General features: G+C 51.0%; 1 protein-coding gene across 1 annotated transcript; it reads left to right on the top strand.

The window, feature by feature from the left end:
- The first annotated feature begins 863 nt into the window (after positions 1-863).
- Positions 864-14,558, top strand: LOC109443762 (keratin, type II cytoskeletal 75-like). The gene is made up of 9 exons (XM_019724508.3): positions 864-1,370; positions 3,247-3,455; positions 5,796-5,856; positions 6,668-6,763; positions 8,884-9,048; positions 9,895-10,020; positions 10,505-10,725; positions 11,320-11,354; positions 12,672-14,558. Exons 1-9 carry the CDS (start codon positions 906-908, stop codon positions 12,881-12,883), a joined length of 1,590 nt encoding a protein of 529 aa, XP_019580067.1. The 5' UTR covers positions 864-905; the 3' UTR covers positions 12,884-14,558.
- Positions 14,559-15,738: the final 1,180 nt, after the last annotated feature.

Raw genomic sequence — 15,738 nt, 5'->3', positions numbered from 1 at the left:
GGAAAGAAATCACACTGAGAACAATTGTTAAATATCCCTGATCCCTAGGGGTGGAGGTGGGGGACGAGTGAAGACCCAGGGACAAGAAGTGTAGAGGGAACAGGAATTTGGAGTGAAATCTTGAGTCTGCTTCCTTCCCTTGGACAAACCACCGCTCTCCGTCGGTGTGAGGTTCAGCCAGACCACTGGGCCCTACCATCGGCCCAGCACTCACTAGCCATGTGACCCACCAGGTTTCTTAACTACTTTATGCCTCAATTGCTTCATGTGCAAAACAAGACCAGTAATATGCACACCCATGGCTCTGTGTAAAGATTAAATGAGAAGGCAGGTGTAAAGCAGCCACCCATTGTGGCTGCTCAGTAAATGTTAGCAATTGTTATTGTCATCTACCCTCACAAAACTATCAAGAGAATCAAATGACAAAATGCTTGCAGCTGACCTACCACACAGATTGAATTCTCAATAAATGGGCTTTCTTCTCTTCATAAGTGACCATGATGGGAAGGGCATTATCAAGCACTTGGGTTCAGAGTCCAAGACCTGGAAATGGAGAAGAAAGGAACATATGAGAAGCAGTGGAAGTGTCTGCAGAGTGTGGCAGAGAACCTTGTGGGTGGAGGGGGCGGGGGGGCTTAGGACCCAGTCCTGCCCCAGGCCCGAATGTCCAAGCCTGGTCCTGCCCTGGGTAGGGTGTTCCCCGAGATGATTAGCGGGGCAGGAAGATGGGCCGTGGCCAGACATGCCATTGAAATGAACTCAACACAGTGGTCTTTGATCTTCTCTGGCCAAGCCCAGTTCTTGAAAGGGATAAAAGTCAAGGAGCCTTTGGGAGAAGTAGACTCTGAAGGCTCCTCATCCCTTTGCCATTTTTGCTCCTCTGACCTCTGGCACCAGCTCCCACCATGACCCAACGATCCTCTAGCTCCATCAAGTCTGGAGGCACTCGGAGCTTCAGTACTTCCTCCGCGAGCCTTCTCCCAGGCTGCCGGTCCAGCTTCAGCTCTGTCTCTGTATCCCAGGGCGGAAAGAGCTTCGGGGGTGGCTTTGGGGGTGGCTTCGGGACCAGGAGCCTCCATGGTCTTGGAGGCAACAAGAGAATATCCGTCAGCGGGGGCTACCGCTCCAGCCGGGGGAGCTTCGGGGGTGCTGGCTATGGGATGGGTCTCGGTGGTGGCATAGGGTACAGGATGGGGGGATTTGGAGGTGGGATGATGCCCGGAGCTGGGGGCATCCAGGAGGTCACTGTCAACCAGAGCCTCCTGACACCCCTCCACCTGGAGATCGACCCCTCCCTCCAGCGGGTACGGAAGGAGGAAAAAGAGCAGATCAAGACCCTCAACAACAAGTTTGCTTCCTTCATCGACAAGGTGAGAGGCAAGTGGGGTCCCCACCAGAAACCCTGGGGGATCTCTGCTTTCTATGCTTTTCTGAGGTCAGCTGTAACTTGCCCAGGACCCGCGATTCTGGGAACTGGGAAGACCACTGATGGGTTGGAGGAGGAGGTGGTTTCCCACTTTGTTGAGGTGGGAGCAGAAAAACGTCCACCTCCAGACTCCAGAGCTATCGAACCCATGGCAAGGACATTGCTCTTATGATGGCTAATGATCCTGTGTTGGGCTTAAAATTAGACAGTGAAAGGGGATCCGTTCGGAGAGACAGAGATAAAGGAAAGAAAGGTTACAAGTTCAGTTCACAGAAGTGGGCAGGGGTGATTTCTTTCCTGCCCAGTTTAATAGGGGCAAATTTTCCTGTGGCAACCTCCCTTGTGATTTGGGTATGTCTGGGAAGCTGAGCGGTTTGGCCAGAGGTGCACTCAAAGAGTTTCACACTCTGCTTTTGAGGAGAAGACAGTTGTGAGTTCAGCCCTGAGTTCTCCCTGCTGTGTGGCCTGGAATCCTAGGGATTTCCCCAGTTTGGGGAAAGAAATAATTCTATTTTGGATTCTATTTTGTATCACCAATGGTTCATACCCAAGCTGGTTTTTTTTGCCTGAGAAGAACCAATTCCAGGATCTGGATAATTCAGGCTCCATATCTGGGATCTGGAAGAAAGAACGCTAAACTAAGAGGCAACCAGGTCCCAGGTTTGGTTCTATGGCTAGGAGAATCCCTACTTTCTCGGGCCTCGGTTGGGTTGGACAGATGGAATCTAAGATGCCTTCACAGGCCTAACAGGTTATGAAATCCCTCCTCACACAGACCCAGATTTTGAATGCGTAAAACCTGACCACTGAGGCAGTGGTTCTTCAATGTTATAACCCATGTCACCCTACTTAGCCTGGGGTTTGCATCAACAGCTGTGAGATTTCCAGGAGCCTGGCTCTGAGGGGAAGGACGTGGGCCCTGCTTTTCCTAGGTTCATCTGGAGGGGACATGGCGAATGAGGGGATATGACTAGGGAGGAGCTTGGAGCCAGCACTGCCCTCCTTCCTCTGACAATGGCAGAGAAAGCTGGTGGGGTAGGTGCAACTGTCAAAGACCCTCTGCGGGCACACTGCCATCTCCAAAGTCTTGGATGCTCTGTTTCTTCATTCTCTGAGGGTGTGGGTCATTCCAGCTACTCCCAATGGAAGGATTTTGCTTAGGGAGAAAGGTTTTGCTTGTTTTCCCAGACTGAGGGGCAGATGAGTGCAATTCAAGAAAACCAAGTTAGTAGCACAAGACCACAGAGGACCTGAGAGAGAAGAAAGAGGAAGAGACTTGCCAAGGCCACATAGCTAGTAAGGGACATGGCTGGGATTCTGCCCAGATCTCCTCAATGCAACTCCAGAGTGACCCATTTCAGCAGTCCTGCAGTGTGTGGACAATTGAGTCCAGAGTCTGGACCTTGAGAAATCATGTCAGAAAGAAAACAGACAGGTTGGATTTTCTGCCAAGAACCTCCTGCCCATTTAATGAGAATCAAAGTTTCACCTAGTAACACGATGGTGCAGTTTCTTTCTCCACCTACTACACATCCGCATGGTTTGGTGTATTTAGTGGCCTCTAGCCCCTCTGGCCCTTCTTGCCTCTCCCACTTCCAGGTCAAGCCACCACCTGTCTCCCAGGCCCACGGCACCTACATTTGCTTGGCTCTCTGCATTCCAGGCTCCTTCCAGGCTGAGGCCAAGGAGGAGGAGTCTGCTATCTGGACTCTAAGGTCTCGCCTGGCCCCCCTGCACTGTTGAGGGGTCCTGGATCCCAAAGCCCTCCAGGAGGCAGCTGCAAAGAAGCCCTAATAGTCTCTCACCTCTGGCTGGGGCAGGTGCGGTTCCTGGAGCAGCAGAACAAGGTCCTGGAGACCAAATGGAGCCTCCTGCAGGAGCATAAAACCACCAGGGCCAACATCGAGCCCATGTTTGAAGCCTACATCAGCAACCTTAGGCGGCAGCTGGACAGCCTGGGCGGGGAGCGCGCAAGGCTGGAGGCGGAGCTGAAGAACATGCAGGACGTGGTGGAGGACTTCAAGAACAAGTGAGTGGATGCTCAGCCAGCTCCGGGGAGGGCCTTGTGGGGCTCCGGGGGAAGCTTTGCCCGCTGGAAGTGCCCAGCCCAGGGAGGAAATGGGACATATACTTAGGGCTCCGAGGTAGGCTCAGAGAATGAACTGGGACCCCGCAGTCAAGAGTGTTGGCACTTTGGGGAGGGGCTGAGGTTATAGTTGATGACAACTAACGTGGGCACAGGGAGTGTGATACACACAACAACCTGACGAACTCTGCAGATGAGGAAAATAAGGCTCTGAGAGAGCAGCTGATTCATCGAAGGGTGTTCAAGTAGCAATTCATGAGTTAAGAATTAAACCCATAGAATCTCACCCTCATATTTGTTCAAACTCCATTGCATTGCTAATTTACACAATGTACATGCCTTCACCCCTAACCCTGGCCAAGGGGCCAGGGAACAAAGGAAAAAGAGCCATACATGCTGCCTTCACACACACACACACACACACACACACACACACGCACACGCACACCACTATACCCAATAGTGTGCTCATGTCTACACACATGAGCAATTTCTTATTTTTATTGCTCTAATTTATTTCTAATTGCCTTAGTCCAAACAAAATAAGTGACTCGATGAGGAGTTTTAGTTACTGATTGTGTAACACAGTGAGAGTTAAGGATTTAGAGTTGTGCTAATATGGTTGCCACTAGCCACATGTGGTTATTTAAAGTTAAATAAACTAAAACTAAATAAAATTTTAAATTCTGCTCCTCAATCACACTGGCCACGTTTCAAGTGCTCAATCGCTACGTACGGCTAATGGATGCCACAGTGGACCCACCACGTATAGAGCATTTCCATCATCACAGAAAGTTCTACTGGCCAGCACTATTGACTCTAGCTAGTCAGTGGCTTTAGAATCTTGGCTCAACCACTTACTAGCTGAATGACCTAAAGGAAACTAGCCTCTGTAAGCCCCAGTTCCTTTGTCTGTTAAAGGGGATATTAATAGTACCCAACCCACCTTATAGGGGGTTTGAGAATATTAAATCAAAACTTGCATGTAAAATACTTGGTAGGGCTCCCAGTGCCTGGCACACAGTAAGTAGTTAATAAGTGTCTGCTATTTTTATTGTATTGATGTTTAGGTATATGTGTGTGGTGATACAGACACAGATAACAGAAGCAAGTGCAAAAGGATAATTTATAATATGTGTGCAAACGTGGAGTGACGGTGTTTCAATCCAAGAAGGCCTCCTGGAGGAGGAGGTGAAAGTTCAAGTTTAAGACAGAAAGAGGCACAGAGGAGGAACATGGTGTTGAATAGTGTGCTCCTAGTTAATAGACGCTGATATTCCTGCGGCAGGTGTCTAAGAGGCAGGGCCACATGGTGCTCACCCTCTGGCAGAGGGATTGTGAGCTGGGAAACACAGAAGACAAGGAGAGTTGCATGGAGTTAGGTGAAGAACAGATGTGCATATTTAATAAAAAGGCAGCATGAAGAAACAATAAGGAAAACCAAATCAATTGGCAGGAAAGAGCTTGTCTCAGGTCCTACTGGACAACCGAGGCAATATAAAAGCAGGGGAGGTTCTGGTTATATACATCATGTGCTTTGTGGTTTGAAAAAAATAATGACACGCCAGACGGGAAGAGCCTCTGAGAGGTTAAGTGACCTGCCCTGAGTTATTCAGCTGGAAGGTAGAGGAGACAAAGCCCAAACCACAGCTGTCCAGAGCCGCTGAGAGGGGGGATGCTTAGGAGGCTGGGGTCACCTAGAACAGAAGTGCAACTTCCTTCCTAGAGATCAGTGGGAGTGGGAAGGGGGCGGGGGGTTGCTGCCTAGGGGCAGATTGAAGAATGAGAAAACTGTGTGGGGGGGAAGGTTCGCTCCTATGAGTCTGAAGACTCTGCTTCCAAGCCCCTGTTCAACGTGGCTGAGAATAGACCAATGGGTGGAAGAGCTGGCCGAGACCTAAAGCTGCCTGCCTCTTCCCGTTCTCTGTTCTTCCCCTCACGATCTGTTTGGGTTGGGGTGAGACCATGGGGTAAAAAAGGAAGCATGCACGCCCCTTTATGGGACCTGAGCTCATCAAAGAGCACAGCTGTGAGAAAGCAAGCTCAGAAAGAATGAAGGGTGGTGCTGTTTTCAGTTTGGGTTTTGTTTGGACAGGGGTGGTTGTTCGGTTGATTTAGGATTTGAGGGGGCACCCGTGTAGCAGAGAACTCTGTTCTAGCGGCACATTTTCCAGGCCTGCTCTGGAGACCCACCACTGCCTGTCCCCCTACAACCGCCATGGTTTGATCTCACTCCCAGAATCCCAGCTCCGACCACCCATCCACTTCTAATCCTTCCCACAGGTACGAAGAAGAAATCAACAGGCGTACGGTGGCAGAGAATGAGTTTGTGATGCTCAAGAAGGTGAGGGGACAGGGAACATCCCTTCTGACTCTCAGGCAATCCCTTCCACGATGACAGCTGCCACTTAAGCATGTGGCCATGCATACAAGGCTTTATTTAATTTGTGCAACCAGTCTTGGAAGCAGGATTTACTTTCGAAGTGAGGAAATTCAAGCTCAGGTTGGTTAAACAAGTTGCTCCAAGGTTACCCAGATAATCAGAAGTGAGTCAGGATCCAGGGCTCCAAAGTCCAGCTGTAAATGCTGACAGCAGCCCCCTCCACATGTGGAGTCCAGCGCAGGGAGAAGCAAAGCAGAATGGGCTTTGTGCTGAGCTGAGTCTCCAGGACATCAAGTCAGCCTTGGGGGACAGGAGCAAGACAAGGATCTGCTCTGGAGCATTGTGGGCCTTCCTGCTTAGTGGGGAGCAGGCAGAGGGAGAGGAGAACCAGCCCCAAGCTAAGCTGGAGGAGGGAGAATGGAGCAGCGGTATATAAAGGGGAGGAAGGGGCAGAGAGTGCAAGGAGGAGGGGAAGTCACGGTGAGCCTCAGGGAGAGGCTGTAGGGCCCAGGGCCCAGGATGAGGTTGTCCCCACCATGCGGAGGTGACACAGGAAGTCTTTCCACATGACACCAGCTGATGAACTGGTGGGCATTCCCTAAGAGCCCTGGTCCTCACACAGTTTGGGACCCCCCCTCCAGTCCCACTCCATAGCCTGGAAGAGAGAAGTGCTCATCCCTGGAAGCTGAAGTTCTCCCACCTAACTCACAGACAGAGGGCTGGTTACCCTAGACCAGGAGGGACTCAGAGTGACGGCATATTTTGTGCCTAGGACGTGGATGCGGCCTACATGAACAAGGTCGAGCTGGAAGCCAAGGTGGACGCCATAATGGACGAAATCAACTTCCTGAGAGCTTTCTATGATGCGGTAAGCAGTGCCCAGTGCCCCCCCTCAGAGGGCTGAGCTTGGGGGCCTTGTCTGGGCACAGAGGCTGCTGGCTCCTTCCTCGGTCTCCTCTCTGCTTCCACCCATCCCCGGGTTAGAATTCATGGAGCAGATGCTGCTTCTCTTACCAAGGGAGAAAATGAGGTTCCCTTGGACAGCTGGAGAGTCAGGTGAGGTGAGAAATTCAACTTTGACCACATGGACCAAGCATGTTCCATTGGTCAGACAAAAGGACTGCCTGTCAATTAATTTCTTATGGTTTCCGTAGAAGTAGCTGAGCAAACCGGCTCACCCAGCCCAGCTTAAATTTACCTGTTACTCTTCCTAGAGCAGCTGCAGGACATAAAATTATGCCAATTGAGTGGCAATTAGTAAGCCTTCTGGTGCTTCTAGAAGTACACAACACAATTGCCTGGTTGTCCTGAAGACCTGTTTTGTTGAGAACACTGTTCTTGAGGACTGTGCTGAACAAACACAGCCAAGCCCCTGAGTTCTTGGAGCTTCCATTACAGTGTGTGTGTGGGAGAAATGGGGGAGGGGAGGGGACAAGCAGCACAGAGAGAATCAAATAACTCTAGCATTTCAGGTACAATAGGGACAATATGAAAAATGACAATAGGGAGTCATGGCAGGCCAATGGTGGGTAATATTTGAAGAAAAACCTGAAAAGAATTGAGGACCCAGGAATGCCAGGAGGACGCCCAGGTGGCTGGCATAGAGTGACTGAGGGGGAGAGCGGTAGAGACGGGATCAGTGATGATGAGGAGGGAGTGAAGGGGCCTTGTGTACCTGGTAGGCCTGGTAAGGACGGGTGACATGTCCCGTGGGTTCCATATGTTTGGTGCCCAACAGAAGTGGGTCATTTTTCCAGGAGCAGGAGCATCAGCTCTGTGTGTGTAGATGGATTCGGTTGGATCTTCCCACAGTTCACATGGGGCCAAAAGGCATCATTTTCTCTGCTTATTCTCTTTCATGCTACCAACCAGTGTGGCGTTGGCTCCTCATTCTGAACTAGCCCCCAGCCCAGCAAGCCCAGGGGCTGACACCCTTAAGTTAGGTCTGCTACCAGGAAAACACTATTTGGGAAAAACAAATTGCAGCACACAACAACAAAACAATAATTTCTCAAAGCAGGAAATACACGAACCAATTGTTAATACAGACAGCAAAGGGATATTTTTACTTAGAGTTGTGATTTGGACCCGTGATTCTCAAATTTTACAACGCATCAGAATCTTCTTAGAGGGCTTGTTAAAATGCCAGTCCTGATTCAATGAATCTGGGGTGGGGCCCAAAATGTTGCACGTCCAGCAAGTTCCCAAGTGATGCTGATTTGCTGAGGAGGGACTACATTTGGGGAACACTGCTTGAGGTGGTTGTGAGGAGTGATATTAACAAATTAATTGTGGGTTTACTGTTTCAAAAACCATCTTACGTGGACATGAATTTATTTAAGCCTTCCCGAAATCAGATGAAGCACCACTGTGGATGACTAGCCCTGCTGGGACTCAGAGATGCTATCTAATCTGCTGAGCAGATTCAAGACTTGAATTTCTCAATCTGGTGCCCTTTCTGCTGTTTCGAGCATATTTCCCTTTCCCGCACCTGAGGCGCTGGGAGGAGGAAAGTTGAGAAACAAGATTGGGACAGGGCAAAGCTTTCTGGCTCATTCTGACTCAGTTTTCTTTCACATGATGATTTCTTTATTTGACATGAAAGGCTGTGTTTTCTCAGAACATGAGACATCATGAGAACATGAGGCTCTGATGTGATGTCAGCAAGGTGTGTTTCCTTGACGGAGGGAGTAACTTCTGGAAAATTCTGGCTAGAGTTACCTGTGCTGCTGCTCCCTCTTTGCAAATGAGTTGATGACAAAGAATGGGAGTAAACCCAGTGACCTCTGTAATGTGCTTCCTAGCCCTTTTAGGCCTAAGCAGGGTGCTGCACCCCAACAGTGCAAGTGAAGACTTCGATCCCAGTGTCCATTCCGGGGGCCTGGTCACAGTGTCCCAACATGCATGCACATGCACACACACACATGTGCACATGCACGCACACATGCACACACCCTGCTTCAGTTCTCCCATTTGCACCCATCACAGGAGCTGGCTCAGCTGCAGGCCCAGATCTCTGAGACGTCCGTGGTCCTGTCCATGGACAACAACCGCTCCCTGGACCTGGACAGCATCATCGCCGAGGTCAAGGCCCAGTACGAGGACATCGCCAACCGCAGCCGGGCCGAGGCTGAGTCCTGGTACCAGACCAAGGTGGGTGTCAAGGTCAAGTTCATGAAACAATTTTAGAGAATTTGGATTTCAAAGGCAAATTATATAGGAGTTTTATCCTCTTGGATGTCAGAGTCTGATGGGGTCAAAAAGATATGAGCTCAGCTTAGGACTTATCCTCTGTTCTGAGCACTCCTTGGGCTGCACCATTAGGACCTGGAGGAATAGCTAGATGAAGGCAGAAGGTGGTCAGTCCTTCTGCCACAGGGAGATTGGACATACCTCCAATGCCCTGTAGAAGAGAGGTGAGAGACAGCTGGACAGTACCAACCACCCGTGCCAGTAGGAGTAAGAGAAGGCTGGTGGGAACAAGTGGCAGATTGAGCCTCCTGGATATAGAGGAGAGAGATGGAACTGTCTGAGGCCGAGGGGTGGGGTAGGGGAGGGGGTGGGGTACAGGCTGAATATAGGTCGCACAATGAGCATTTCCAGATTAGAGCGAACACTCTGAGCTGGGGAGTCACTGGGCATGTAAGATGTGGTGCCAAGGAGAACAAACATAAAAGAGCTTTAAAATCAGAGAGTGACAGGCACCCTATACGATGCTAAGTTTGTAAGGATGAGAAGTCTGGTGTCAAGGGAGAGGGACAAAAGACGAGACCCAAGAAGAAAGGTCCAACTGTGAGGTGAAGCCTGTGGACACCGAGAATAAGAGGCAGAGCCCAGGGACAATAGGGATGGATTTGATGGAAAGTGGTGGGGGAAAAGGAAAGCGCCTCCAAGCAATGCAATCAAAGCCTGTCGGGCCCTGGGAAGCCACTGCCTTCTCTTCTCTGACCTTACCATCCTTGCCTCCTGCTTCTCCTCCCCCTCCCCGCACCCCCCCAGTACGAGGAGCTGCAGCGGTCCGCCGGTCAGCACGGGGACAACCTCCGCACCACCAAGATGGAGATCTCTGAGCTGAACCGCATGATGCAGAGGCTGCGCTCTGAGATCGACAACCTGAAGAAGCAGGTAGCACTGAACCCCCAAGGTCATCCCGTCCATGCCCTGCCCTGGGCAGACCGGAGCCTGGCCCTAACTCAGCACATGCAGAGTGAAGTGTCCCCAGATGAGGGACCATCCAGGAATGTGCAGTCTCCCGCCTCACCAGGGGTGTCAGGACCTGCTTCCTGAATTCTGTCCAACATCAATTCTTCTAGGAAAGGTTCTGTCCTCTGGAAGCATCCATGGCAAAACTTTGACCTGCTTTACTGCCCCACTCTCCAGAAATGTTCAGCATTGGAAGGGACCCCCACAAATCATTTTCTCTCTCCTGGCTAAGTCTCAAATTATCAAAGGAGGACGGAGATTAATCTTAGTTTTAAACATGGTGAAGCTCCAGCCTCCTTTGCATGAAATCCATGTCAGGAAATTCCTCCGTATTTTTAAACCTGAAGCCCACACCTCTCCACATTCTCTGTGGACAATTTGACAAACCGCTGTGCCCTCCTGGCAGTGTGCTGCACTCCAGGCCGCCATCGCTGATGCCGAGCAGCGTGGGGAGCTGGCCATCAAGGACGCCAGGAACAAGCTGGCCGAGCTGGAGGACGCCCTGCAGAAGGCCAAGCAGGACATGACTCGGCAGCTGCACGAGTACCAGGAGCTCATGAACACCAAGCTGGCCCTGGACATTGAGATCGCCACCTACAGGAAGCTGCTGGAGGGCGAGGAGAGCCGGTGGGTTACCTTCTCCCACTGTGGCTCAGACTCAGTGCTATAGCAATGCCACGGAGGCCAAGAGCCCCACAGTGCCAGGCCCCAGGTAGAATTTCCATGGATAGAAAAGGGTTAAAATGCAGATGCTTCCTAGAGGCCTCCTGCAGTCATAGCCCCTCCCACAGCTCCTGTGGGACCCAGGGCAGGGAGCCCAGGTGAAAGGCGTCAGGGAGAGATGGCCCAGGACCACCTGGAAGGCCATAAGCAGGGTCATTTCTGTCCAGGCCCTGTGACACATGAGGCCACACTTGGGACAAGCCTCAGGGCCTCTGTGTTTGCCCAGAGATGCCTACACTCTACCTGTCCTTCTCTGTCTAGGGAGCACAGGTCCCTCTCCCTACTTCTGTGCATGTTTTGACTGGATCTCTGTCCTAGATGTCCCCTCACAGATCCATATTAGCTTCCTGAGCTAATGAGACGAATGACAGGCTTGTGAAGCGCAGAGCCTGGCACACAGTACGCGCTCTGTGCTGGTCATTTTAAATACAAAGAACCCAGGGCTCTTTTAACGTCTCAGCAAATGAAATGTCTCCTTTCTCTCCCTTCCTGCAACAGACTCACTGGAGAAGGTGTTGGACCCGTGAACATCTGTGAGTAAATGTCTTGGGGTGATAGAAGAGTGGGAGATAAAGTGACGAGCATCACTATTAGCGAATAGCGTCACTAGCAAGGATTTTATGACCAGAAATTGAACAAGCTGGGGCAGAGATGTCATTAAGACCCTCTTAGGGGCTCTGCAGAGACCCCTCCCTTCTTTGGCCCTTCTTCCCAGTGTGATCAAGAGAGACTAGTGGTGACTCCTCACCCCCCAGGACTGGTCCCAGTAGGGTCATATGTCCATAGGAATGATGCTACCTGGGCTCCAGGAGATCCCAGTTATGGGACAGGACTGCTCACAGAGCAATGGGTCCCCCATCTGAACCCCTGATTTCTCACCTACTTGTAGCAGGAATTCAAACTCACACAACTAACAAAAGGCTATGAAACAGGTTAAATATAAAGACCTATATTTAGATTGAAGCTAATTAATTGAACAAGCAGAGCAGTGACAGACCTGGCTTGGCCTCAGCTCATGGGAGGGAGATGGGGAGGAATCGTCTCACAGAGTGACCCAGCAGGTAACATTCATGGAGCCCTGAGTCACGGGCATGGGAAGAAGAGTCCCCTTGGGCCCCATGTGGGTCAGACCACATCAGGGAGGCTGGCAAACCAGGATGGGGGAGAGCTTGAAAACAATTAATATACAGAACAGGAATGCTTTACCTAGAGAAAACAGACACTGAGAGGGGAGGTCAAAGAGGCCTCTTCAAATGTTAGAAAGGCTGTGGAGAGCTGCGTCCTGATGTAATGAACTTCCCATTGCTGAAAGTATTTGAGCAGAAGCTAATGATTGCCTCTCAGTGATGCAATAGAGAGTATTCCACCTGGGCGACTTTCATCTGGGTGGCCTTTCGGCCTCTTTCAGCATGGGAGTCTTTGATCCTCTCAAAGTATACGGCGCCTCACATTTCATTCAATGAGAGCTCCTGGGATAGATGAGGAATGAACACGCATAGGAACCTAATGCCTTGGTTTCTGTCAGGGGTGACCTTGGACATGCCACTTGATCTCTTTTTTCTCCAATGTTTCCTCTACAAAATGGGGATGCTCGTAGTAACGGCATCCTCTCAGGCCTATTGAGATCAGTGTGATCACAGTTGTGAAAGGGGTTTGAAAGATGTTGATGTCCTGTGAGGAGATGCTCGCGTTGAAGCAGTGCCCACCCTCTCGGACCCTGGTATCCAGGGGACTGAAGGGATTCCTGCTCCTTGAGGAAGAGCCGTGGGAAGGAACCACCGGATCTGGGCAGGGTGGGTCCTGGGAAACCAGAGGGGCCTGCCACTGTGCCCTGTGTCTTCTCTCCACAGCTGTGATCTCCTCCTCCGGGGGCACAGGCTACAGCGGGGGTGGCGGCCTCAGCATGGGTGGGAGCAGCGGCTACAGCAGCGGCCTCTGCTATGGTGGCAGCGGCGGTGGTGGCGGCTTCAGTTCCACCAGCGGCCGCAACATGGGCGGCAGCAGTTCCAGCATGCGTATCATCTCCAAGACGTCGTCCACCAAGAAGAGTTACAGGAGCTAAAGGCCCCACTCGCCTCAGCAGCCTGCCCCCTAAAGCCCCTAAATCCCTGCCCAAAGGCCTGCCGCTTTGCTGACACCCCCTGCACAGAATCAATCCTGGCAGCAGGAGGCACAGGGAGCAGACAAGTGGCCTGAGAGTTCTAAGGTCACTTTATCCATCCCTCTACTTCCAGACAGCTCCCCATGGAAGCACCCACTTGCTCCTCATCCCAGAGCCCTCCAGGGGCCACAGGCATCCATTCTGACTAACCGTGACTCAACTGCCCTGAGCCAAGACCTGGGCTAGGACTTTGCCCTTCAGTAGCTTCCAGAGCAGGGGTGCATTTGGGTCTTCCCCCTCCTGTTCAACCCAGGTCCATTGTAACCACAGTCTTTCATGGGGGCTTAGAACTGACCTTGGTGCCACCAAAGAAGTTGAGTGAAGTCTGGCACAGGCCAGAGGCTCCATGTGTGCTTTCTGGCTGCAAACAGAACACATTTCCTACAGGCCACTCAGACCAGGAAATGTTGCAAACCCTGCCTGTGTATTGCCTCCTCACCTCCTCCCTTCTTGTTCCCACCCAGGCCCCCAGCCACTTCCCTTGACAACTCCCAACAGCAGAGTATTTGAATGAGAAATTAACACCTTTCAAAATATTACCCACTCTTGATTATTCATAGGAGAATAGAGTAATTTTATCAAAAACCCAAAAGTTCTCCGTGGCCTGGGGCTGCATTGGATACTTCATAGCCAAATTCCTTTCAAATCTGCCTCATTTAAGCCAATATTAGAATTAGTGGCTCAAATAGAAATGTCCTGATGATGGGGGGGATGAGGCAGGCTCTCCTGCGAGTGTGGGAATGGCAGCTCTGCCCCAAATGCCTATAATAGACACATCAGGAAAAGGAACCCAATTAGCCAGTAGTAGAACTGTCCCTAGAGAGTCCTGCAAAATAGCCCTCCAGGCTCAGGACTTCTTCTCAGTGCTCTGTGCTGGCCAGTCTCTCTTCTGGAAAGTTTTCTTTCCTTTTTACCCTGCCCTTCCCACCTTCTCTTTCACCCTCACTCCTTTTTCTACTCAACCTCTACCACTCTGTATGTCTCCTCTCTCAATCCCCCTCCTCTCCTCTCTATTTCTTTCCTTTCTTCCGCTCCCTCTCTTCTGTTTGGCAATATATTTCCTACTTCCTACCTCTTGACCTTTCTTTTTCTACCTTCCTGTTTCTAAAATGTTTATACAGGATGGATTTGCACCTCCCCAGCCCTAGCCAGAACCGAAACCCTTGAAGGCAGCTCACCAAACGCCCTACCCCACAGGGAAGTGGAAGAGAGAAGTTCTTCCTTCGGTATTTCTCCTCACAGGGGACACTTTACTCACCCCTTAAAGGAAGAAGTATGGCGGTGGTGGAATAGGGGAGTGGGGTAGGACAGAGATCTTTTGAGGCTGGCCTTCATGGGGTGGTATTCCTATTTAATTAGAAGAGTTGTACACCCTCAACACACCTGCCATGTATTCAAGACCAAAGTGTATTCCAAAGGCAAGTGGAGACTGGCCGCCATGCTGTTGACACGAGCACAGAAGAATTCAGTACTTCAGAAAAAAGTCACTCCCGCTCTGATTGTTTCAAACCCTTCTCAATTGCCTGCTCCCTGTGCCTGCCTATTTCCTGAAATGGCTTCAATAAAAAGTCACTGAGCTCTGTCGGTCTTGACTGAGTCTGTGTCCTATCTCACACTCAGAGGGCACCTTGGAACTGGTATTGTCCAGGAGCAGGTACCTTCCACCTACAATGAATTCGGTGCATCCCACTCTGTGGCCAAGCTCTGAGCCTGGGCTCCAGGGAGCCCAACACAAACACGGAGACCATGCTCTGGCCTGCACGTGGCCCGGGGGTGGGGAGCGGCTTCTCTCCCATGTCCACGTCACCCCAGTGAGCCCTGCCCTCACAGGTCTGCCCACTGTTTCATTCATGTCCTCTGGCGGGAATCTGGAGGGCATCTGCTCTCTGGTCTGACTTCTCAGCACCACGATCACCACTAAGAGCATCTTCTGGACTCGGCTCTGTGGTGCTTCTTCCAGGACACAGTGAGAATCACTCCCCCCCCCCAACACACACCACCATCGCCGATGGTCTCTTATTACATCCTCACCTCCCCCAGCCCCAATCTTTCCTCCCCAGGATTCTAGGACCTAAAGTCAAGATTATACGAAAGAAGACATTGTAAAATGTCACAGTGAGACTGAGAACTTCCAAGCACAAGAAATGTTTGTGCTCCAATCTCCTAATCTACAGGTGGGGAAGCTGAGGGACAGAGAAGACATAATGAATCCCAGCCTTATCATGAACAAGCTGGGTAGCTTGGAGGAGTTACTTAACCACTCCGCTCCTTACTTTTCTTATCTGCTATGTAGAAACTAGTCATGGTGTTGTCATAAGAATTAAGTAAGATATGAATGTAGAGCTCAGGGTGGTCCCAGCACATAGTAAGCACCCAGTAAATGTTATTACTATTAGTATTATTGATTTGGTTCTGACCTGGAAAAAAAGGCACAGTACAGAAAGGAAAGACCTGTCGGCCGCAGCAGCAGTTTCACTGATGGGACTGATGGAAAGGGGGAAGGAACAGAAGTGGGAGGCGAGTGGTGAGCCTCCCCAAAGAGCTGTGACCTGGGTGCAGGGGGAGAAGACCTGTATCTCGCATCCCCCTGAACAATTCCTGAGGGTAGCGACTGTCCCCAGAAATGTCCTCAAGCCAAGGCAGGCTCTGTCCATCTCAGGGAGGCTCAGGATGGGGCGGGAAGGATGGGAAGGAAAAGCAACGTGGAACCCCGAGCTACTGGCTGACACCAATACATGTTTGGGCAGGGCCGAAGA

Source organism: Rhinolophus sinicus, chromosome 1, assembly GCF_057876585.1.
Source record: "Rhinolophus sinicus isolate RSI-liver-muscle chromosome 1, RSI-T2T, whole genome shotgun sequence".
Taxonomy (NCBI): Eukaryota; Metazoa; Chordata; class Mammalia; order Chiroptera; family Rhinolophidae; genus Rhinolophus; species Rhinolophus sinicus.
The sequence above is the reverse complement of the archived record's forward strand: the minus strand, read 5'-3'. Positions and strand labels throughout refer to the sequence as shown.

What these genes read in the sequence shown, in the direction of transcription:
- LOC109443762 (XM_019724508.3), top strand. Translation starts at nt 906, where the DNA reads ATGACCCAACGATCCTCTAGCTCCATCAAGTCTGGAGGCACTCGGAGC. An exon ending in TGAGAGCTTTCTATGATGCG is followed by an intron (nt 6,764 to 8,883) that starts GTAAGCAGTGCC and finishes CACCCATCACAG; the next exon opens with GAGCTGGCTCAGCTGCAGGC. An exon ending in CTGGAGGGCGAGGAGAGCCG is followed by an intron (nt 10,726 to 11,319) that starts GTGGGTTACCTT and finishes TTCCTGCAACAG; the next exon opens with ACTCACTGGAGAAGGTGTTG.